Source organism: Grammomys surdaster, unplaced genomic scaffold (assembly GCF_004785775.1).
Source record: "Grammomys surdaster isolate TR1022 unplaced genomic scaffold, NIH_TR_1.0 364, whole genome shotgun sequence".
Lineage (NCBI taxonomy): Eukaryota > Metazoa > Chordata > Mammalia > Rodentia > Muridae > Grammomys > Grammomys surdaster.
In genome coordinates this window covers 943,633-967,078 of record NW_021604783.1, presented here as the reverse complement: position 1 = coordinate 967,078, position 23,446 = coordinate 943,633, and the positions used below count along the sequence as shown (strand labels likewise).

At 42.4% G+C, this 23,446-nt stretch overlaps 1 protein-coding gene across 1 annotated transcript in view; it reads right to left on the bottom strand.

Moving 5' to 3' along the window:
* The window catches only part of LOC114631692 (myosin-8), a 29,942-nt gene that overhangs the window by 1,605 nt on the left and 4,891 nt on the right, over positions 1-23,446 (bottom strand). Inside the window, exons 6-39 of the mRNA XM_028780063.1 lie at positions 22,228-22,255; positions 22,025-22,133; positions 21,840-21,932; positions 21,644-21,707; positions 20,961-21,059; positions 20,763-20,866; positions 20,480-20,618; positions 19,489-19,607; positions 19,253-19,402; positions 17,982-18,152; positions 16,549-16,858; positions 16,375-16,442; positions 14,624-14,711; positions 14,430-14,547; positions 14,138-14,261; positions 13,904-14,040; positions 12,278-12,533; positions 10,002-10,244; positions 9,714-9,890; positions 9,490-9,635; positions 9,318-9,408; positions 8,612-9,001; positions 8,013-8,139; positions 7,565-7,683; positions 7,249-7,445; positions 5,940-6,123; positions 5,690-5,855; positions 5,480-5,604; positions 3,604-3,912; positions 2,720-2,923; positions 1,514-1,639; positions 1,256-1,426; positions 948-1,052; positions 242-337 (exon numbers count right to left, since the gene is read on the bottom strand). Coding sequence (XP_028635896.1) covers positions 242-337; positions 948-1,052; positions 1,256-1,426; positions 1,514-1,639; positions 2,720-2,923; positions 3,604-3,912; positions 5,480-5,604; positions 5,690-5,855; positions 5,940-6,123; positions 7,249-7,445; positions 7,565-7,683; positions 8,013-8,139; positions 8,612-9,001; positions 9,318-9,408; positions 9,490-9,635; positions 9,714-9,890; positions 10,002-10,244; positions 12,278-12,533; positions 13,904-14,040; positions 14,138-14,261; positions 14,430-14,547; positions 14,624-14,711; positions 16,375-16,442; positions 16,549-16,858; positions 17,982-18,152; positions 19,253-19,402; positions 19,489-19,607; positions 20,480-20,618; positions 20,763-20,866; positions 20,961-21,059; positions 21,644-21,707; positions 21,840-21,932; positions 22,025-22,133; positions 22,228-22,255 — 5,153 coding nt within the window. The remainder of the gene's footprint in view (positions 1-241; positions 338-947; positions 1,053-1,255; positions 1,427-1,513; positions 1,640-2,719; positions 2,924-3,603; positions 3,913-5,479; positions 5,605-5,689; positions 5,856-5,939; positions 6,124-7,248; positions 7,446-7,564; positions 7,684-8,012; positions 8,140-8,611; positions 9,002-9,317; positions 9,409-9,489; positions 9,636-9,713; positions 9,891-10,001; positions 10,245-12,277; positions 12,534-13,903; positions 14,041-14,137; positions 14,262-14,429; positions 14,548-14,623; positions 14,712-16,374; positions 16,443-16,548; positions 16,859-17,981; positions 18,153-19,252; positions 19,403-19,488; positions 19,608-20,479; positions 20,619-20,762; positions 20,867-20,960; positions 21,060-21,643; positions 21,708-21,839; positions 21,933-22,024; positions 22,134-22,227; positions 22,256-23,446) is intronic.

The window sequence follows — 23,446 nt, the reverse complement described above, 5'->3', positions numbered from 1 at the left end:
TCTCTCTCTCTCTCTCTCTCTCTCTCTCTCTCTCTCTCTCTCTCTCTAAGAGATTTATTTATTTATTTTATGTGAAGAGGGCATTGGACCCCATTACAGATGGTTGTAAGCCACCTTGTGGTTGCTGGGAATTGAACTCATGACCTCTGGTAGAGCAACCAATGCTCTTAACCCCTGAGCCATCTCTCCAGCCCTTCTCTTTCAATAGAATTCATCTTCCTACAAAACCTCAGATACTCACAGCCTCCTCAGCTTGTCTCTTGTAGGATTTCACCTTCGCCTGTAATTTGTCCACCAGGTCCTGCAGCCTGAGCACGTTCTTGCGGTCCTCCTCGGTCTGAAAGTTTAATTTAAAAAAGATATTCATTCAATCCAAAGAAATGCATCTACCGCCGGTGCTAAAATAAGTCGCTGGTGTGTCAGAAAGGGGACCTGGGGGTAAACTTGACCAACCCATGCTATGAATGGTGGTCTTGCTTTTTAAATGTATATGTTGTTCCCCTTCTGCAGTTAAAGAATTCTATACATCTTCTCTAGGTCTTACCCTCCTATTCTGGGAGAGGCCACACTAAGACTAACATCTAGCTTATTTTACTTTAATGCCTATATTCATTTCTCTCTAATGCAACTTCCCTTTCTTCCTTTCTTCCCTTTCTCTTCTCTTTCCCTTTCCTCCTTCTTTCTGCCTTTCTTCCCATTAGTGGGAATCAAGCTCATGTGGAATATGCACTCTACCACTGACCTGCATGACCCGTTCTGTGTTGTTTTGTAAAGGCTTCCCTAATCATCCTAACTTGCTGTATGCCTCAGATCAGCAACTCTGTCTTTTATCCTTTACATACATGGAGTTAATGTGCACACCTGCAAGTGCCACCTAAGTAGTCATGAGGGTTTGTCTTTCCCTTTGGGCAAGATACCTGTACGTTCTAGAAAGCTGTTCCTCTTACCTGGTAGGTAAGCTCCTTTACTCGTCTTTCATGCTTCCTTAACCCTTTCACAGCCTCAGCATTCCGTTTCTGTTCATTTTCAACCTCTCCTTCAAGTTCACGTACCTATAACCAAGAAAGAAAGATGTATCTCGAGTCAGTGTTGGGGGGGGTGGTTAGCCTGGGGGTTAGCCTGGGAGGTTAGCCTGGGGGTTAGCCTGAGGGGTTAGTCTAGGGTCAACTACAGGTATGGGCAGGGTGTTCCTGATCCCACAACAAGAAGCATGTGCCCCCTTGCCTTTTCAAGATTTAGGATTGCAGATACCCACCCTGGCCTCCAGTTTCTGGATCTGCTTCTTGCCACCCTTCAGTGCCAGCTGCTCAGCCTCATCCAGACGGTGCTGCAGGTCCTTCACCGTCTGCTCCAAGTTCTTCTTCATCCGCTCCAGGTGGGCACTGGTGTCCTGCTCCTTCTTCAGCTCCTCCGCCATCATGGCGGCCTGAGAGGCAAATAAATCAAGAAAATGATGAGCCCTGGTGGTGGCAGGTAGCCCAGGTGTGGAGAGGATAGTGTGTATGGTGCTCACATCAGTAATGGCTTTCTTAGCCTTCTCTTCTGCATTGCGGGACTCTTGAATCACTTCCTCGACTTCACTCTGAAGCTGTGAAACATCATTTTCCAACTTCTTTTTGGTGTTGATGAGGCTTGTGTTCTGTTAAAAAAAAATGGTAGGAATTTATAATGTTTTCAGGTTTGCCACTTGGGGTTTACAATTGTTCTATTTTAGTCTAACCCAAGAATTTACTAATGTGAAGTATTCTATTTGGCATAAATTTGCAGGAGCCTCCTTCCTCATACTCACTCCTTTACTGCCTGTCTGACTTACATATGAGGACCTCTGACGTTTTAAGAATGCCTGCATTGACAGGGTATGAGAGTGCATGCTTGTAATCTCAGCAGTGCAGAGGCTAAGGCAGGCGGATCATGAATTTGGAACCAGCCTGTGTTACATGGAAAGGTCCTATCTCAAGACAACAATGTATGCCCATTATTGGTAGTCATCTACCAATCATAGTTCTTTTCTTTTGTTTTATTTATAGTATTCTCTGCTTAACAGGTTGAGAATAATAGGGTTTTGGGTTTTTTTGTTTTTAATATATGTGAGAGTACATACATGACACAGGAAGTCTCTCCAAAGAACTATGTGCGTGTACACAGTGGTATAGGGAGAGAGAGGAGGGCTTGTCCATTGTGTGTGTTTTGGGGGGGAGGTTCTGAATTTGCATTAGGAAAACATTTTCTTAAAATTTTAACACAGTATTCTTGCAGGGAAGGAAAACTCCCTTGGAGTGTATTGGAAATGCTGGAGTGTGGTTATTTTGGTGTCATGGAGATCTTATGAGGGACTGCTATGCCATTTAATGCCTAGGCAAGAAGGGATGGTGCTGAATGCTCTGTGAGGCACTGGAACAGTGACCATGGTGCATCAGTTGAACTCTGATGTGCCCCTGATAAGTGCTGCGTGAGATGTGTTTCAGTTTGGAGTCAAAGGCTTGCTTACCCGGGGTTATTCTTCATGGTTTTATTAACCTCAGAAGTCTACCTTTATGTCTAAATCTAAAAAGCCCTCTTGGTAGAAAGTCTAAGAAAAGACAAATAGGAATGCACAGTAAGGTGACCCAGAGCACTCTCATGGCTACAATGGTGGTTGAGCTATAGCTCCATCCTTGGTTACACATACATGCCTACACTCTAGATTCCTCACTTAACAGTACACCAGCATCTGGCTCACCTGGGTGTGGAGGAGCTGCACACGCTCACTGGCATCCAGCAGCTCCTGCTCTGCAATCTTCCTGCTTCTCTCAGTCTGCTCCAGCGTGGCCCGCAGCTCCTCAATCTCAGCCTGTAGCAGGTTGGCTCTGCGCTCCACGATCGCCAGCTGCTCCTTCAGGTCCTCTTGGCCCCGGAGAGCATCATCCAGGTGCAACTGGGTGTCCTATCCGTTAAAAAAATATATTTTGACTATTCTGAAGAGGATCTGAGCACCTAGGAGATGAGCTAGAGGAGGGTGTTGGTATTAAGAAGAGGAGATGACTTGCACAGGCAAGTTTGTATGAGTTTAAGAATGATGGTGAGAGGGTGAGATGGTGAGAGGAATAGAGGGAGAGAAAATTGTCAAAGGACAGAGTCTTGTTCTGTCTCTGCCTTTAACTTATTATCTGTCACACGCCTGTCACTATCCTTTAGCTATTATAGAGCATTTTCTACATAGCTCATTTGACCCTCACAGCATCCATGAAGTGGGAAACTTATTTTTATTATATAGAAGACGTAATAGGTCTGAGAAGTTAAATAACTTCCTTAAAGTCAAAGTGACAAAGCCAAGATCCAACCTCAGGCCTGTTCTGTGTAAAGTCTGTGTGTTCTCGATCTTGTCATTTCTTATCTTTCAGCTTTCTGTTTGATCTTCTACATTTGATGTTTGTAGACTAATATGCTTTAAGCACATTGCGAGCCACAATAAACACTTTCTCCTTTAAGTTGCTTTTCCCTAGGGTATTTTTTTTATCACAACAGTGGGTGAAAGTAGCTAAAGACAGATGGCTTAAGAAGTAATTGTGAGAACAGTAGGCAGGTGTGTTCTGTAACTCATCTTAGAGGTGAATGCATGTCTACCTTGAGGATGCCCTGTGTGTTCCTGTAGTTCCTCAGGCTCTCAGCAGCCAAGCGGTTGGCATGATTCAGCTGGATTTCCATCTCGTTGAGGTCTCCCTCCATCTTCTTCTTGACTCTCAGAGCATCGTTCCTGCTCCTGATCTCAGCGTCCAGCGTGCTCTGCATGGTCTCCACGACTCTAATGTGGTTTCTCTTCAGCTGATCAATCTCCTCATCCTTCTCAGCAATCTTCCTGTCGATCTCAGACTTGACTTGGTTCAGCTCCAGCTGGATGCGCAGGATCTTTCCCTCCTCGTGCTCCAGAGATGCCTTAAGGACACAGTGATCAGTCAGCACTGAGCAGAAGAGAGCTCAAGTGGTTGGGGTCTACTCTGAGTTTGTGAGACAAACTCTTATTGCTGTCATCGTGTTGAACTTTAAAGTTAATACAGTTGTCCCAAGAACCTATGTGGTGAATCACTTTTTCGTTTGTTTATCCAGTTACAGATTATATAGGACAGTTATGTAGTAAAGGTACTGTGCACTATCTAAAGATCCATGACATACTAGCGGAATAATCTGATTAGTTTTACATGTAGTATAAGCATACTACATATATATATGTATAATGCTTCATAAGCTACAGTCATCATCATGTATGAATATTAATCTGGCATAGAAACTATCAGTTTAAAAATAGTTTTTTCCCAATTATGTAATGTGTACTCACTGTACAATGTGGAGACAGTGTATAAAAGCAAAGCTTCTCATTGCCCCTCACAGAGAGACAACCATTTTAATGTGGTACGATATTTTCTACTGTTTTGAAGGCAGAGTGTCTTGCTTTGTGTCTCAGGATGGATGACCGTGCGCTCATTCATGGTCTTTCCATTTCCCTATTTCTATTTTTCTATCTGTTTTTATGTAATCAAAGTTTTATATGCGAATACATGTCTTGCTTTTTAAAAGCAAACATGCGTGTCTATCATAAATCTTTCCCCACATTAATCTTACTTTTTGGTCATTTTTTTACTTCTTTATTTAATAAATAATTTAGACAGACAGACAGATAGAACACGAAGGTCAGAGAATAATCTGTGGGAGTTGCTTTTCTCCTTCTGCCTTGTGGGTTCTGAAGACTGGATAGAGGGCAGAGGAGAGGTGGAAAGGGCCTTAAACCACTGAGCCATTTTTCTGGGCTCCTTTTGGTCTTTTAAGGTGTGATTTTGCTATACAGCTCTGGCTGACCTGAATCTTACTAGATAGATCAATCTGGCCTCAAATTTGGACTAATCCTCCTGCCTCTACCCCCAAGTGCTGGGATTTCATGTATGTGTAACTTCTCCTGGCCTATAACCATATTTAACTGTTATTTCAAATTCTACTGTTCTAGTTTGCTTCCTTTTCTATTGGACATATTTGTCTTAAAGTTTTACCTCTTAAGATTATTTTTCTTGTGGTAAATCCTAAGAAGCTGAATGGATGGCTTCATTTGCATTTTTCTTAAACTTAGTTTTATCTATGTACAAACGTGTTTGTGTGGGTAATGTCATGTCTCTGGAGGAGCTCTTGGAGGCCTGAAGAAGGTATAAGATCCTCAGGAGCTAGAGTTACAGGTGGTTGTGAGCCACCAGATGTGTGTACTGGAAACTGCACTCATATCCTCCCGAAGTGCAATACAAGCTCTTAACATATGAGTCATCTCTCCAGGCCCAGTACTGACATTAGGAAGGCTTTTGATAGGATCCCCTAATTGCCCGGTGCACAAAGGTCCCAAATTTAAATTTAAATCTGCTGCATAATAATGTATTCAATTCATGAAACCATTACTCAGCGTGGTACTTTTGCTAATGTTTGTCTGCTATCTCCCCATCCCCCACAGCAAGGCAGCCTGTACCTCTGCTTCCTCTAAGGCAGCCTGGATCTCACACTTCTCTTGTTCCACTTGCTTCTTTATTTTCTCCAGCTCATGGATGTGCTTCCCTCCCTCTGCGATCTGCTCAGTCAGGTCAGAAATCTCCTCTGTGGAAGAAAGGATGAAAGGAAGTGCTTGAAATGAAGGCAAGATGGAAGCATCCAGCCAGAACTGATCAGGGTCAGGACTCACGCTGCAGGTTCTTGTTCTCTCTCCTCAGCGTCTCCAAGTGATCCAGAGACTCCTCATAGGCGTTCTTCACCTTGAACAACTCTGTGCTGAGAGAACGGGACTCCTTCTGGCAGGACTCAAGCTCAGCCTGAGTCTCCTCATACTTCTGTCTCCATTCTGATAGAACCTGAAAAGGCCATAGATTGTTAGCTGGGACAAGCAGGAGAAAGACCTAATAGAGTTTTCATAAAGTTTAAGCAGGCTAGACCACCTTGTCGAAGTTTCTCTGCTTCTTGTCCAGGGCTGCACAGGCCGCGTTTGTCCTCTCTACGTCCAGCATGAGGTCCTCCACTTCATTCTGCAGCCTCTGCTTCGTCTTCTCCAGGGAAGCACACTTGGCGTTCACAGCTTCTACATGCTCCTCTGCCGCCTGCAGACGCTGTGCCAGCTTCTTCCTGAGAAGTTAGCCAGACTGTCAAGACCCAGCCAAAGCTAGGAACAAAACATAACTGGATAGTCCCTCTCACCCTCCTGCCCTAGGCTGGTGAGCCCATCTGCCTCTCAGCAGTGATCATGATCACCATACTATATTTTAGACTGACAAATGGGGATGTTCCAAAATGGCAGATAGTTGGGCTCAGTGAAGTCCTTGGAGTGTTACTGGATTCCCCCAGGCTGGTGTCAGTGCTAGGTTCCTTAATATATCAATGGCTCTGGGCTTACAGAACTTCTGTTTGGGAATGACTGTGAAAATCATCAGCTAGGACAACACTGTTGATCAGTTTATCTATCCCTTCTTAAGGCCATGTTTGTTATCTCAGACTTTTCTGATTCCTTTTATGAACCCCACCCAGAGAGAATAGCTAATTTGTTTAAATCCTGTATGCTTGGACAGTCTAACTAGAGAACACAATTGTCAGATAAATCCGGATGATTCGTGCAGAAGCAACGGCAGGTTTAATTTTCATTTGAGTGGTCTACATTCTTGCTTCATTCTCATGGGTGTGCCAAGGCCATATCCTTAGGACACAGATAACCCCTTTAAACGTGACACCCAGGAAGGTGTATTTGAATGTGCCCTCTGTCTTCTAAGACTAAAGCTTTCTCTTACTTACACCAATCCTAGACATTTTGTATAATGTAGGGAACTCAATTGTGATTTTTTTAAAGAGGGATGTTTGGTCTACTCAGAGCTTAAGAAGATAAACTTTGTAATCAGAACCTCGAGTTCCAACACAGGCTGTTCCTCTAAATAAGTCTATGCCCTCAGGTTAGGTTAGCTTCTTTTATCTATAAAAGGAAAAAACAAACAAAAAATAGTGACCTAATACTGCTATGATGCTAATTGAGCATACGGATGGATGTGTAACACTTGACACAGGTACACAGAGGGCAAAACGCGCTTTCCCTTCAGCTCCTGAATTGACATCTATGTGGTTAAAAGAAACTGTACTCAATAAATGTCAGCTACTGATATTTTCATGTCACTATCAACAAGACCCCCATGGCTTCTTGTGAGACTTGCTGCATTAGGGAGCACGAAGACCGTATCTTTGTTTTCTAAAGTTCACATCCCATACTTGGCCTCCTCCAGCTCCTCCGTGCGCTGGATGGCATCTGTCTCATATTTGGTCCTCCACTGGGCCACCTCGCTGTTAGCCTTGGACAGCGCCCTCTGCAGCTCGGCTTTGCCTTCCTGCTCCTCCTCATACTGTTCCCGCAGCAGGTCACAGTCATGGCGGGAGGACTGCAGGGCGTGGGCCAGCGCGTTCTTGGCCTGCAGAAATGATAGTCAAGCGATTTCAATTCGTATATCCTGTAACAGCTCACACACCTCAAGTAGCTAGAATTGGGCATTCTTAGGTTTGGTTTGTTGAGATCTCTGGTAAAACTCACCTTGGTTTCTTCCTCGAGCTGACGCTTCAGCTCCTCAATCTGCTGGGTAGATGCCTGCTTGCTCCTTGATAACTGAGAGACTAAAGCATCTTTCTCATCCAACTGTCGGGAGTACTCACCTAAGAGCAGTGGAGGCGGAAGAACTCAGGGTTTAACAATAAACGGTGTGCACATGTGTTTATTTTTATTCATCTCTAAACATTGTTATAGAAGTGGACATTAACAACAACAACAAAAAAATAAAAGTCAGAAATGTAGCTTGGCAAGCAGGAGTGCCGCAGGAATATAACAAATTTGTCTACTTATTTTTGCTTCCCCATACCTTTATGGCCTGCCTGGAAAAGTTCTGATAGTTTGTTTCTTTCCCTCTTAAATGAGAATATTACTGCATAGTAAGAACCCCCTTTGTAAAGTGCAGGGTGTGGGGACCCAGGGAAGGAGTCCCTACCTGCTTCTGTCTGCAGGCGTGCTCTCTGCGCTGTCAGCTCATTGATGAGCCTCTGCTGTTCCTCCTCCTTGCTCTTCAGCTCGCTCACCTGGTCCTCCAGAGTGCGGCACATCTTCTCAAGGTTTCCCTAAGGATCACATGGCAAGGGAGAATCAAACACTGACTATGAATATAGGCAGAAAAGAAAGAAAAGAAGTAAAAGAAAAGAAAGAAGAGGAAAAAGAAAAATGTAACCCCAAATTTTAAAGTTATTAGGATGTTTTAATATTAAAAGAATTAGATATATTCTTAAAATATCTGAGATATGAGTAGAAAGTTGGTGTTTGGCATATGCTAGAATTTAACATACATGTTATAGTCATTATTGGAAAAAAGCCACATATTCCAATGATGTTGACACCCACTTAAGTGGATTTTGAAGTCATACTAGTGAGTTACTTTAGAATTTTAGAAAATTTAGAAAATGAAATTATGGGAATATATTAGGACAGGAAATGTTTGAATAATGCTATAAAATGCCTACAAATCATGTTTGATACCAAGAACAATGGATGCTGTTTTTCTGGCTCAGTGCCCTCTTTAGACGCAGTGTTCGGTACCTTGGCTTTGGCGATGGCCTCTGCATTACTGCTAAGGTCGTCGATCTCCATCTTCAGCTCACTCTTCTCCTTCTCCAGCTTCTGTTTGACCCGCTGCAAGTTGTCAATCTGCTCCCCGAGCTCAGCCACGCTGTCCGCGTGCTTCTTCCTCAGGGTGGCCGCTGTGGCTTCATGCTGCAGGGTGGCCTCCTCCAAGTCCCTGCGCATTTTCTGGAACTCAGCCTCTCTCTTCTTGTTCATCTCGATCTGGGCTGAAGTGGCTCCGCCAGCTTCTTCCAGCCTCTCGCTGATCTCCTCCAGTTCCCGGGAGAGGTCAGAGCGCTGCTTCTCTGCTTTGGCCCTGGAGGCCCGTTCTGCCTCGATTTCCTCCTCCAGCTCCTCGATGCGGGCCTGGAAATCAAACATGTACATTAACACATCTCAATTTAAGGTTTTTTTGTTTTGTTTTGGTTTGGGATTTTTTTGGTGTGTAGAAAAAAAAAGGTGAGGGGTTAGTAGTCCAGAACTCAGAACGCTGAGACAGGAGGAACATATGAGGTTAAACTGGGCTACATAGTGTAGCTCTGCTTCAAAACACCAAAATGAATGAATGAATGAATGAATGAATGAATGAATGAATGAGAGAGAGAGAGAGAGAAAGAAAGAAAGAAAGAAAGAAAGAAAGAAAGAAAGAAAGAAAGAAAGAGAAATATGTGAGAGGATTCACCTGCAACTCTTTGATCTTCTTCTGCAGCTGAATTTCTACGGCTTGCTCATCTTCAATTTTGCTTATCAGATTGCTGATTTCAAACTCCTTCCTTTAGACAGAATAGCAGACACATTTATATGAAAATTATTTGAAAGATGGCATCATATAGAATTCTTTCTGGAGCCCCTACTTTTTAAGCTTCTCATCGAGCTGCTGTTTATCATTCTCTATGTCCATTGTGGACTCTTGGGCCAGCTTCAGGTCCCCCTCCAGTTTCCTCTTGGCTCTTTCTAAGTCCATCCTCAGCTTCTTTTCCTGTTCCAGTGATCCTTCAAGCTGATGGGGAAGAGAAACCTGTTAAAATTGAAATGCACTTAAAGAAATATGTCAGAAGGACATTTGAAACGTGCTTACATCATCCACTTGCTGTTCAAGCTTGGTTTTGGCTTTGGTCAGGGTGTTGACTTTGTCCTCCTCTGCCTGCAGGTCATCCAGGGTCTGCTGGTGGGCCTCCTGGAGGGCCTTCTTCTCCTTGGTCAGCTTGGCAATGGTTTCATCCAGGCCTGCCATCTCCTCTGTGAGGTTTTTCACCTTGGGAAACAAACATGCTTTGCATTAAACATTAGATCTTAATAGTTACGGTTTTATGCTTTACTTCTTAATTAAAATGAGTCCTAAGCTTCCCATGTATACATCTCAAACCTTGTTCTCCGTGGCGTGCTTCTCCTTCTCAACCTTGGCCAGTGTCAGCTCAAGGTCATCGATGTCCTTCTTTAGCTCTGAGCACTCGTCCTCCAGCTTCCTCTTCTTGGCGGTGAGCTCGGCGTTGATCTCCTCCTCGTCCTCAGCTCTCTCGGTCACTTCTTTGATTTTGGCCTCCAGTTGGATTTTGTTTTTGATCAATTGTTCACACCTTTCCTCAGCATCGGCCAAGCTGTCTGCTTCCTGTGCATTCATTAAGACATGTAGACAGTCTGTTACTTGATTTGAAACTTGCTTTTTTTGGGGTGGCAAATTATCTAGTGTTCATCTGAATTGTTTGAATTTTTCAGCATGAACGTAAGTTCACCTTGAATTGAGTATTAGATCTGATTTAGAGACATGCAACTAATTAGAAAACAAGACTAGATGTTTAGAAGCAAAAGAATCTACACAATGACTGGGCTGGAGAAAGTGCTGACTGTAGAACTGTGTGTAGAAAAGAGAAAGATTTGCACCCAGAGCAGTAAGAAGCCTGGATTCTTGTCTCCAAAGAGCCGTAGATTTGTCTAGGGCAAGTTGCTCCCTCTTCCCCAATTCTCAGTTTTTCATATGTAAGTAAGGAGGTTGTAATAATTTCTGAGCACTATGTAGTTGCTATAGTCAAAGATGTTGATTTAGTGACATTGCTTAGTTTTGATTTCAATCATTTTATCAATACTGGTTGTCAAATAGGATTTAAAGAAAAAGAAAAGTAAAAAGTAAATGGAATACGTTTCCACAGCATTTTTAATTCATTCAAACATTTATGATGGCCCCTAACACTATAGTTTCTTCAAGTTTCCATTTCTAGTTAAAGAATTACTTATTATTCTCAAAATGAATTTCAGAATATATAAGAACAAGCAACTCTGAGAAATTATGTAGCTACCTAAAAATTTTATAAGTGACTAATTAAAGGACTCAGTCACTAACTTACTAGATGGCTCTGCCCTGGGGATTTCTCTAGCTTCTCAGTGTTTGTTTTATCTTAAATGTTTAAACTGGATGTGGCTGAGGACTTCTCAGGTACTTATCTTTAGTAGCAATACACTAGGTGCATACTTACTGTCATCAACCATGAGAAGAGACAGAGGGGATCTAGTCTCAAGCATTTGGAAAACTATTCTTCCCACAGTTTCTTCCTACCACCGTTGGGCTTGTAGACCCAGGTAACGGACAGTTATGTCTGACTAAAGTCCTCTTCCTGGATCTACTTTCCTCTTTGATTATAGCCTCTTTCTGGACTCCGAAGGGTGACCTTAAGAGGCTCACTCATGCGGATGGAAGAGTTGGGGAGGTGCCACACCCTGCCTTCCAGAGTAAGGCTCAGCTCATGTAAATGCACCATGTGTACTCACTGAGTTACATCTCAAGGGATGAGGAAAAGAGGGATGGTTATTCTAACTTTATTTTTTTTAAAGACAAGGTCTCTCTACATAGCCCTGGCTGTCTTGGAATTCACTACCTAGACTCTCTGACATTATACTCACAGAGAATCTGCCTGCCTCTGCCACCTGAGTACTGATTAGCTTGTCTTATAAGACAGTCTTAAGTGTTCAGATTTTCTAAATAGAACCATTCTTGTGGATTTTATTGTTATTTATTTATTTATTTATTTATTTATTGTTGCTTTGTTTTCTTGTGTTTTGCTGAGAACTAAACCCAGAATTTTTAGAAGATGGGAAAGTTCTGCACCAGTGGGCTGTATCTCTAGCATTGCCGCCCCCCCTCTTTTTTTTTTTTTTTTTTTTTTTTTTTTTTTACTTTTTATTTTAAGACAAAAATCTCACTCCATTGCTAAGGCTGAAATTGACTTTGGACTTGTTTTACAGCCCAGGCAGACCCATGGGATCCTTCTGGCACAACTTCTGAAATTGCTGGCGTTTAAGGCCCCATACTAATAGATTTAGCTCAAAACTATTTTTTTTAAAGGCTGGAACAATGCAACCAAGTCAGAGACGTAAAATATTTGAGTAAGATTTGGGAATTTAGCTTTAAACCACCTGCTTCAAAGTTGTGAATCCTCCCTTTTCCCCTGTGTAAGGTAGAAGTAATTGTAGCTCTCCTCCTCAACACACTATTGAAAGGAAATTAAACTACTAACAAAATAAACCCGCCCCCCTCAAAAGATTTTTTTTCCTCAAAAAAAGTCCCATGTTGTAAGTGACAGTCTCTGAAAGTCCAGGAAGCGCCCCCTGCAGCATGGTGCTATGATATGGTCAGAACGGAGCACTCACAGATTGAACCTGGAGTTGCAGGTCATTTTTCTCTTTGAGAAGAGTGACCATTTTTTCCTCCAGCTCCTTCCTCTTTGCCTCCGACTTGGCCAGCTCGTCCTTGGTTTTCTGGAACTCCTCCTTCATGGTAGCCATCTCCTTCTCAGTCTCCGCACTCTTCAGCAGGGGCTTGATCTTGAAGAAGAGTTTCATCCAGGGCCAGTGCTTGACGTTCATGAAGGCACGGACATTGTACTGGATGCAGAAGATGGATTCTCTGGAATGTGGGGGAAGATGGTGTCATCATTCCATTGGCTGCAGTGTGATTGACATTTACTGCAGATGACATAGTATTCCTGTACTGACACACGTTCATCCTGACAATCAGAATTAGAACCTATTGTCCTCAGTATTGCTACTCTGCTAATATGGATACTAGTCATACAGAGTTCCTGCCAAGCTGGCAAGGATGGGATGAGTATTGAGGGCACAGACTATACTATCTGAGTGACCCCTGCCATAGACAGAGCAGACACATATGGCAGGAATGTCTGGGAGAACATGACTGACATTGTCATCAATTTGTGCTGTTCCTTCTGCCGCCAGCCACACAGCTGTGAACTTCGAGGTGAGGGACCATAGGCTGAAGGATTCACCTCACCTCAGCCCAGCTATTCTTCCCTCCAAACCATTCCTGTTTTGATCACCACTGAATTAGCCACTCTTCTCTTGTTGGTGCCTTCGGGCACTCTACTGGCTTTTCTAAATTTTCTGAGTGGCTTAGTCTTATCAGAGCAATAAGTTCATTAACATTTGGAGACATTTTTAGCAGCAAGTAAGCTCCAAAGTTGTTTTATTTAAATAAAAAAATCTAAATGGTAAGATCGGTACTGTTCTGCAAATGATTGCAATGGGCTGGCAATGTTTGGGTGGCTTATGCAATATGTAGGCATCTTTAAGTTTATTGCCAGGCAAGTTTTATTTCTATTGGTTCGGTTGCTAGGAAATCTAACTCTGAGAAGGCAGCTATCATGACACAAGCTATGATACAGACAGATGGAAAAAAACCCTAAACTCTTATTATGACAGTCTTAAAAAAATCCAGATGAACAAAATTAGTAAAATGTATGTGGGGCTAGAGCAATGTATAAAAATGTTGTGTGGATAAGTTGGAGGATGTTAATTTGGGAAAGAAGAAAAGGGATTTGTCACTAGGTAGATTTGGGGGAGCGGACAAGGTCTGTTCAGACATGAGAATACGTGGTAAGTGTTTAACATGGCTGGGAAAGGCTGTATGGCTAGACATGAAAGATACGGTGGGGAACAGAGCCTTGACGCCACACAAAGCAGCCTGGATTTGATATGGAATTTCATGGAGAGCTGGGAACACAGATGTGGGGTGATGAAAACTCCTTGTTGCAAAATGTTTCTGTGTATGAGATGGATGGGGGTGGGGGTGGGGCAGAGGTCAGGAGAGAAGTTCTGGAAAGTCTAGCCTTAAGGGTGACACTGAGGTTGATGTGTTGTAGGGGTGAGAGCTCATGCTAATCTCAGAATCAGAGGGTCAGTGAATGAGGAAAGCTGATGGACAGTCCCCAGGGCGGGGGGTAGGGACCTTGTGATCCCGAGACTGTACGTAGCTGTTACCTTCTCTGCAGCATCTTCTGATACTCGACTCTCATTAGGTATCCCCTACAGACAGCCTGTGTTCTTGTTATAATCTGGGCCAGCTTTTCATCTCTCATTTCTTCCAGGAGACCCAGGAGACCAGCTTTGAAGAAAACCTGGAGGAACAGAGAGTCACAAGTCGTTCCCACACTTGACCCAGTGCGGAAATGGGTGTGGGTCCATGAGTCAGGTGTACAGGAGTCACAACCATACCTTGGTGTGTCCAAATTTATACTGAGTGTGGTCAATATCGATAGAGCCCAGAAGCTTCTCAGAGGCCTTCTTGCTGTCGATGAACTGTCCCTCTGGGATGGCACTTGCATTTAAAACCTTGTATCTGTACAGTTAAATGCATAAGGAATGGTCAGAAAGACATAATCACTTGGCCAACTGCCACCAAATAGAAGTAGCTGTTTAACTCCCAGAACAAAACTTAAAGTAGAGGTCTAATGAGCTAATGATAAACATTCATAGCATTTAATGTCATTCAGCAAAGAGGACTGACCTCTGTTTAAAGTCCCCATACAAGATCCTGCTGGGGAACCCCTTCCGGCAGATGCGAATGCCTTCCAGCACCCCGTTACACCTCAGCTGGTGCAGGACCAGTTCGTGCTCCATGGCACCTGCACACAGAGAAAATTAGTTGGGTAGTGGATTTTCAGATTGAGCCTAGTTTGTTATTGATGCTTCGTGTCTTACCAGGAGTTTTCGTTTCATTGGGAATGATACACCGTACAAAGTGAGGGTGTGTACTTCTCAGGTTGGTCATCAGTTTATTTAAGTTTTCCTAGAAGATGAAACAGAAGAGTCATGAGAAAGTTGTGTTTTGAGTTCCTTTTTCTTTTTATCGTTTTGGTAAAAATTGTACAGAACCCTCTTAGCTACTGGACATAAGCATATGAGTCTGTAACTGCTGTGCATTTTGAAGGTTTCAGTATTTAACCTGCTTAAATGGTCTTTCTGACCGAAATGCTGGGAAGAAATGCAGATAACCAAGGTGTCCTTTATAGCATCTAGGTCCAGACAGCATGGTCAGTGGCCTCTACACACAGGCAGTATTCTCAGCCATCATCAGAAGACCGACCACAGGTCTCTGCTACTAGGGACTCGGCTGACTGTGTGCCATCCTGTGTCTCACTGGGCCTCATGTGAAAACAGTGCAGATGACTCTGTGGCCTCTCATATCTTCAGCACTAGTGAAGTTTAGAGTAGCTGGCAAGTTCCAGTGAAAACCGGGATCAGCAATCATGCCGACCTTTAGCCTTCTGACAATTTCTCGTTTTGTTTTTGGAAGAGTATAAAAGTGTGAGTCAATGTAATTCTGTGTGGGTGGATCTTAGGTGCTTGAAAACATTTTCTGCCTAGAGCATATGGGGGAGTAACTGATTATGACGGGGAGTGTGTCACTCAGCCGTAAAGAACATGCTTGCAGACGTCTCTCACATATACGTCTCTCAGCCACTAGGAAATCAAAACAAATAACATGAAGATCTAAGCCTGAAAATGCCTTTACAGACAAGGTTACCAAGCAACCTTCAGTTTTGTTGGATAATGTAGATTATAGTGAGATGGGAAAAGGATAAGACCAAATTTTCTGGTTAGGTCAAAGGTCATTGGTTACATTTGCATTTTAGTTTTGAAAGCAATGAGGTATCAAAATTCTCATAAGCAGCCCTCAGACTAGACAACTTATGTGTTCCTCTCAGCAAGAGCCATGCTGTGGAAGAGTTATAATTGCATTATGGGAATGTTCAAATATATAATGGAAAAGCTCCACTGTTGTGTAAATGGAAGTATTATTCTTTGGTAGTTTAACCATTCATTTAGATCACTAGGGTCAGTTTTAGTGACTTTTCTCTGTTCCATCCATCTCAGAGGGAGAATGTTCTAAAGAATGCACGCTCATTTTCAAAGGAAACTTAAATCCTGGCAAGGTGGCCCATGCCTGGGATCTAGCACCCAGGAGCTTGATGTACTAAGTCCACAAGTTCAAGGTCAGTTTGAGCTACATAGGAAGATATTGCCCCAAAGAGAACAAAAGGAAATCTCAAGTCTTCTCAAATGGTTAATGGGATTGGAACACAACCTTCACAGGGATAATCACAGCGAGGTTCACAAGTGCTTCCTTAGAAAGCATCCTTATTGTTGGAATTTATTCAAATGCTCGTGTGTGTGTGTGTGTGTGTGTGTGTGTGTGTGTATGTGTGTGTTGTCCCCAAGAGACTTTTAAGGGTATGTTGGCATTCATGAATTCAGCAGGTAATCATAATAAGGAATGAAGAAAAAAGCTCCCACCCCTACCCAAGTATTGCTTTAGATCTAGCCTGATGAATGAATATTGAAAGTGATTCCTATCACTATCCCATTCCCTTCTAATTTATCTGAAATCCTGTAGATACAACACATAGAAACTGAATATATTCTTTATCCAATTTAAAGTCATACTTTACCCTGAAAAGGGCTGACACAGTTTGGAAAGAAGAGCCCTTCTTCTTAGCTCCTTTCTTTGCACCGCCATCTGAGATAAAAAGAAAACCCATCAGTAAAGTAGGTTCCCTGCAGTCAGAGCAGTGTAGGAACATTCTGAGGGAATGGTTTGATTTGGATGTAGGCCACAGAAATACCTGCTTCAGCACTGGCATATGTGGAAAAGAGGCTGGCCAGAGTTTTCATTGCTGACTTCTGGTACAGCCCCACCACAGTGTCGTTCAGGGGGTCCTTGTTCTTGTCCAGCCAGCCAGTGATGTTGTAGTCCACAGTGCCCGCATAGTGCACCAGGGAGAAGTGGGCCTCGGCCTTGCCTTTGGTAGGCTTGGGCTTCTGGAAGTTGTTGGATTTTCCCAGGTGCTGGTCATACAGCTTGTTCTTGAAGGAGGTGTCTGTCGCCTTGGGGAACATGCACTCCTCTTCCAGGATGGAGAAGATGCCCAGTGGCTGAATTCAGAAAAGTAGACTTCTGTAAACCTCACTTTCCTCAATAGATGCAGCTATAGTGGCTGTCCTTTGAATTATGAGCATCCTCAGTTAAATAAAAGCACAGAGTAAGTCGGGTTCCAAGCTCAGTCATTTTGTTATCTCTAGAACGACCTTCCCATCAGTCTATCTCTCATTCAATCTGTAGCATTAGGTTCAACTAAAAGGATAGCTGAGCACTAATCCCATGGGGTTTATGGGTAATTTGCTAAATACTTTTTACTATCATACTTTCCCCTGTTAAGTGAATTCATTTGTGGTCACAGTTTTATTTTACTTCAAAAAGGATGTACTGGAACTGGGAAACTGGCTCAGCAGGTAGGAGAGCTTGCTGTGCAAGAAAATACATAAAAGCAAGGTATGGTCACACACATACCTGTAGCCCCACTGTCGTGGGGCTCACCAGCCTTGTGAGAGATGCTATCTCAAGAGAGTTAGGCAGAGTGTGATAGAGCAGGACACTTAGCATCCTTCTCTGGCATTCACACGTGCACAGGTGATGTATCTGCACACGTTTGAGCATGTGCATGTGTGCATGTGCAAGCACACACACACTTTTGTCTGAGAATAATATTGACTCCATGCAGAGTAACAAAAATACAAATGACCCAAACATTACTTAAGATATTTTAGATATTTGGTCTCCTTTAGTATAGATTATTAAGTAGCACAAGTAATTCGACTTCTTTATTTCAGACACACTGGCTGTATCATCTGTGCATCTGTTTTTATTTTAAAAAAGTGATTATTTCTTTTAATAACATCCTGGACTCTAATAGAGGCAGATTAGAATGAGCAAGAGTGGTTTAGTGAAGCCAGCAGTTACAGACAGAGTATTCACAACTGCCTTTAAACTGGATATGAGTCAGTGTTGGAACAAAATGGGGAGAAACTGAACAGAGGCAACGCCTCCCAAGCCCTTCTCACATAGAAGAGATAAAGAGGAAGTGAATGACTTTTGAATAGTGCTATTCCAGTGTGTTTAGCTCTCAAGACATGGGAAGGTCAGTGATACTATCTAGAGTCCTTTAAGACATCTGAGATTTATCCTCATAGCCAGAGCCTTCCACGAAGTCATACAAACCTTCTCGATGAGCTCGATGCAGGCCGCCAGGTCCATCCCAAAGTCGATGAAGGTCCACTCGATGCCTTCCTTCTTGTACTCCTCCTGCTCCAGCACGAACATGTGATGGTTGAAAAACTGTTGCAGTTTCTCGTTGGTGAAGTTGATGCACAGCTGCTCCAGGCTGTTGAACTACACAGAGCAGCAGAGATTTCCAGGGTTAGGTGGATATTTATAGAAGTAAAAATCTGTTAATGAAAATATTCTTGTGGAAAATAATCTGAATAGAGTGGTGAGGTTAAACTTAGGAATTTAAGCCAATTGTTTGTTTAATATTCCTAGGGAGAAATGTCCACATTTTATTTTCCTATCTGTTCTCCTATCTATCTACCACACTACAGTACTAATAAAATCTGCTTTCCTTTCGCCTGTAAGAATGTAGAGACAAAAACGTATGTCAAGGTATGACTGTGGCCCTGTGCTTTATGGTTCTGATGTAAGATAGAAGGGAAAAGTGGTTTATTAGAAAAGCTTGTTAATAGAGGTGGTAATCTCTACTCTTTAATTCTAGAAGAGTTCATACTTTTACCTTTGACTGTCATGTTTTTAAGGAAAGTTTGTTAAGACACTTAATTGATGTATAAAATGAAATGAACAGTTAGTTTCTCTTCTGTTGACACCAAACACCCTCACTTATCTGATCCATGAAAATAGAGATCTAGGGCAGTACAGCAGTTGAAGATTTGAGTCTTTATAATTGCTCACTCTCTTACTTTACCCAGGATAAAGCCAAAGTCTGACAGTGAAATAGTTTATATGAGGTAAATCTGGAAGAGGAGAGGCCAATGCCTGTGGCTGGGCTCCTATCTTTGGGCTTTCTCCTTTTCATGCCCAGGTCAATGCAAGATGCCTTGTATATGTATCAAATGCTACAGATAGATGCTATCTCGCCTTTGTGTTATATGCCCATCAAATACTTAACACTTGTTTGATTTTCTTTGTGTATCAGTTTCAATAATAATAATAATAATAGTAACATCAACTTCTTTCTCTTTATTAGAAGTTAAATGAGGCAACATTTTGAAGTCCCTAGAATAGTATCAAACATATACTGACCACCCAATAAATTTAGCTGTTATTGTTTTCTGTTATGTCTTAGATATTATAAGGCTAACCCTTATACTAGGTTCAATGTTGGAGCAAACAATGTATATAATATAAATGGTTATCACTTAGAACATTGAAGTTCAAAATTGTGTCCCTTACTTCATATTATTATGAAGGTAACTCACATCAAAGATCTCAAAGCCAGCGATGTCCAAGACCCCGATGAAGTACTGCCTGGGCTGCTTGGTGTCCAGCTGCTGGTTGATGCGGGTGACCATCCACAGGAACATCTTCTCGTAGACAGCCTTAGCCAGGGCACCCACTGCATTATACACCTTTGCAGACATAGCAGTGTTTGTTAGTGTTATTAAGCCGTCCCATGTAGGCCTCGGTGTGTGATTTATGGAGGATATGTGCTTACTTGTTGCACAGTCTGGCCTTTGGTGACATATTCATTGCCGACCTTGACCCTGGGGTAGCAGAGGGCTTTGAGCAGGTCAGCAGAGTTCAGATTTTGGAGATAGGCAGCCTTGTCAGCCACTGTGGTGACACAAAACAAGAGATCTTTAACAATGGGCATCCTTTTTAGCTTCTTTCCTTTGACTTTCTCCTATCTAATTACTCTGTTATTTAGGTTAAAAAAAAAAACCTTTAAATCATGTCACAAAAAGTCAAATGAGGTTCTTTGTATGTATTAAGGTACTTGGAAGTCATTAAATGGTTGGTCAGTTATACTGGCTTTTAATGACTAGTTGCAAGTAGGATTTGAGAACAGTTTGATTAGCCACAATAAACAGTGTTTTTGTAAAAGTCAGTTCAAGGCATAAGACACAGTCTTATGGTTCCTATGTACCAAATGTTTGTTTCTTCATATGTAGGGCACATGATTTTTCTTTGTTGGCTCCTTTTTTATCTTTCTTGCTTGTTGCCTTTGACTGACATATATATCACATATATAATACATACAAACATATACATACATACATACATACATACATACATACATACGTGCATAGGTGCATTCTTCACCTCTCACCCTATGCAAAGATCCTCTGCTGCTAGCTACTAGGCTTTCCTAGCTAATGCTAAAACAACACATAAATCTATCATGTATCCTGACCTAGTTTTGCCAGGACAAAGCAGGAGTTCCACCTCATTCTGTCCCCAGTTCTCTGGCCCTAGGTCAGCTTATATGTGGCTGCTGAGCTTTGATATACCTCATTTGAATTGGCAGTGATGATGAAGTGAAGGAGGAGTGAAAAGGGAGGGTGTGGAGGAAGCCACATGTGTATACAAGTGTGCTGTCGTCTTCAGATGTGCAGTCACAAGGAGAGATGGGTATGGGATGGGATTTAAAGTGTTTCAATTTGAAAACTCTCCAATTCAAACCTATGTAGAGAGTACTTTGGTACCTTCGGTGCCATCTGGCTCAGCTTGCTCCTCCCGCTGCTTCTGCTTGAACTTCATGTTCCCATAATGCATCACAGCCCCTGTGAGTTTATAGATGGACACTTTCTCTTCAGGTGAGAAGCCCAGGATATCAATGGCACTCTACCAGGAAAGATGAAAGGGCAGAGGTCAGGGTAGAAGAAACTATGAGAATTTATAATATACACTAAGGTGACCACACCTCTATGGGGTTTGCTGTTGTCATCATGGCCTTTTTAAAAAGTGTGTGCATATACTATGACTTACATCCGTAGCCATCAACTCTTCTTGATCATCAATGCTGGGCACTGTGATCTCCCCCTGACTGACAAAGGCGTAATCGTACGGGTTGGTGGTGATGAGGAGCATTTCTGGGCACACAGAATTAAGGGTATATGTTTGACATGAGAAATTGTTAGCGTAAATTTTTACCTTCCATCCACAAATGTAAAAGTTCTTCCTTACCAATTAGCTCTGGCTTCTTATTGGAGGTGATCTGATAAAAAATGTGGTAACTTCTTTCAGCTTTTAGCTGGAAAGTGACTCTAGACTTCTCCAGAAGATCTGGAAAAAAAAGAGATCAAACTAGGAAAACATTCTTTTGATATATTGTAAACTTAAGGGTCTTTGGCCAAAACTGAGGGATGCTATATTTGGCTCCACCGAGATTTCATGCACTTGTTCTGTGGTTACATATAAGAACTGAAGTGCACACGACAGTTGCTATGCGCCTTTCCGTTTGGGTACAGACACTGAAGTGCACTTTTTCCCTGGAATTAGTTTCAAATGGGGAATCCAAGACCTCTGTGTGTTAGCCAACTTCTATTGTCTTTGGATCACCTCACATTATCTGGTAAAAGTCTACCTTGGAGACATTTACCAAATTGGAGCTAACTGGTAGGTAACCTTGCTGGTGGGAGATTAGAGTTGTTTCTGAGGTTTGGATGGCCTCTGGAATGGAGATGAGCTCTTTAGCCTGAGACTGAGATACTGAGATAGTGAACTGGTGAGTCTGGCATTAGCTCACAGACAATTCTAGAGGCCAAGCGCTGTTCTGCAGGCTTCTTGCATAGAAAATGTTGCAGAATGGCCCTGCAGCCAAGCTGGCTTGTCTCCCTACTTAGATTTTTAATGGTCCAGTTACTCACATGTTTCAATATCAGCTGATGCCAATTTCCCTGTGGTACCGAAATGGATTCTAATGAACTTGCCCTGGAAAAGATAAAGACATATTTAGTACTAAACACTGAAGCACAAAGAGATAAGCATCTAAAATATCAACTTAAATGGGGTGACCGCAGCAAGTAAGGACAGGTAGGGTCCCTCTGTGATCCAGTGACTCACAAAGCGAGAGGAGTTGTCATTTCTCACGGTCTTGGCATTCCCGAAGGCCTCCAGCAGGGGATTGGCACTGATGATTTGATCTTCCAGGGTCCCCTACATGGGAAAGAGCAGTCTTTTCATCTGGGGATCCAGACTTACGGGCACCAGAGCAGAGTCTGGATCCACATTCTGGTTATCAGACCCACCTGCATTTTGCCAGACTCCTCCTTCTTCTTCTCTCCAGTGACTGCAATTGTTGCAAAGTACTGGATGACACGCTTGGTGTTCACAGTCTTCCCTGCCCCGGATTCTCCGCTGTTGAACACAAGGAAAAGGATATCAGAACTGTGTGATCTACCAGCAATGGTTAAGACAGTTCCTGCCAACCAGAAAGAAGAAAGTCACATACGTGATCAGGATGGACTGGTTCTCACGATCTGTGGAAGCAATAAAGACCACCAGTCAAAACTATGTATGTTTAACAGAAAGTAATGTGGACGGGTGAATCTAGACTCACCAATGTTAGAGTAAAATTTGTAAAATCGAGAAGCAAGGAATCACCTATTTTCGTTTTCTTTTTTTTTCATTTCATTGGGTTTTTTTTGTTTGTTTGTTTTAGTAAATACACATAACATAAAATCTATCACCTTTTAAGTTTTCTATGTGTCTTTGTGTGTGTATGTGTGTAAGTGCATGAGTACCTCTGTGTGTGTGTGTGTGTGTGTGTGTGTGTGTGTGTGTGTAGACACATGGCATCCCAAGACTGGTCCTGGTAGTCTTCCTTGATTACTCTGCACTGTATTCACTGATGCATGGTGTCCCATTTGAACCTAAAGCTCACAGATATATCTAGTCTACCTATCTGGCTTGTTTGGGGGTAAAGTCCTAAACTTGTCATTCCCAGGCTGCATCTGCTTGGTTGCTAGGGAGCCATATTCTGTTCCTCATGTTTATGTGGAAGTACTTTATTCATGGACCTATTTCCCTGGTTAGATTTATAATATTTTAAGTGTGTAGTTCTGTGGGATTATGTTCTCTCATGTTGTACAGCCATCAGGACCTTCTGCTTTCAAACATCTTTTCATCTTGTGAAAACGACCCTCTGTGCCGATTACATAGTGGTTCCCCATTCCTCTAGACCTGGCCACCAGTCTTCAGCTTTCGGTTGACAAAGTTGGCTATTATCAAGTCATCATATAAACAGAATCACACAGTGTTTGTCTTTGTGACTTTTTTACTTAGGTTCATTTGTATTGTAACACTGCCAGGATTAACTCTTTTTAAAGGAAGAGTCCTATTCCATTGCATGAATATACCACCCTTTGCCTAACTATTCATTGGCTGGTGGATGTGTGAGTTTCTTTTATATTTTTGCTGTTATAAATGATGCTGCTACGGACTAGACATGCAAAGAGATATTGGAACGTCTGCTTCTGTTCTTTTGGCTAGCTTCCCAGAAGTAGGGAAGTGTGGGTCAGACCCTAGTTATATTCCGATTGTTCAAAAACCACATTACTGTTTTCCATACAATTCTGCCATTTTACATTCCCACCAACGGTGAACGGCATCCTCATTTCTCCACATACTTTCTAATACTTCCTAATTTCTATTTTTTTTATCATAGTTAT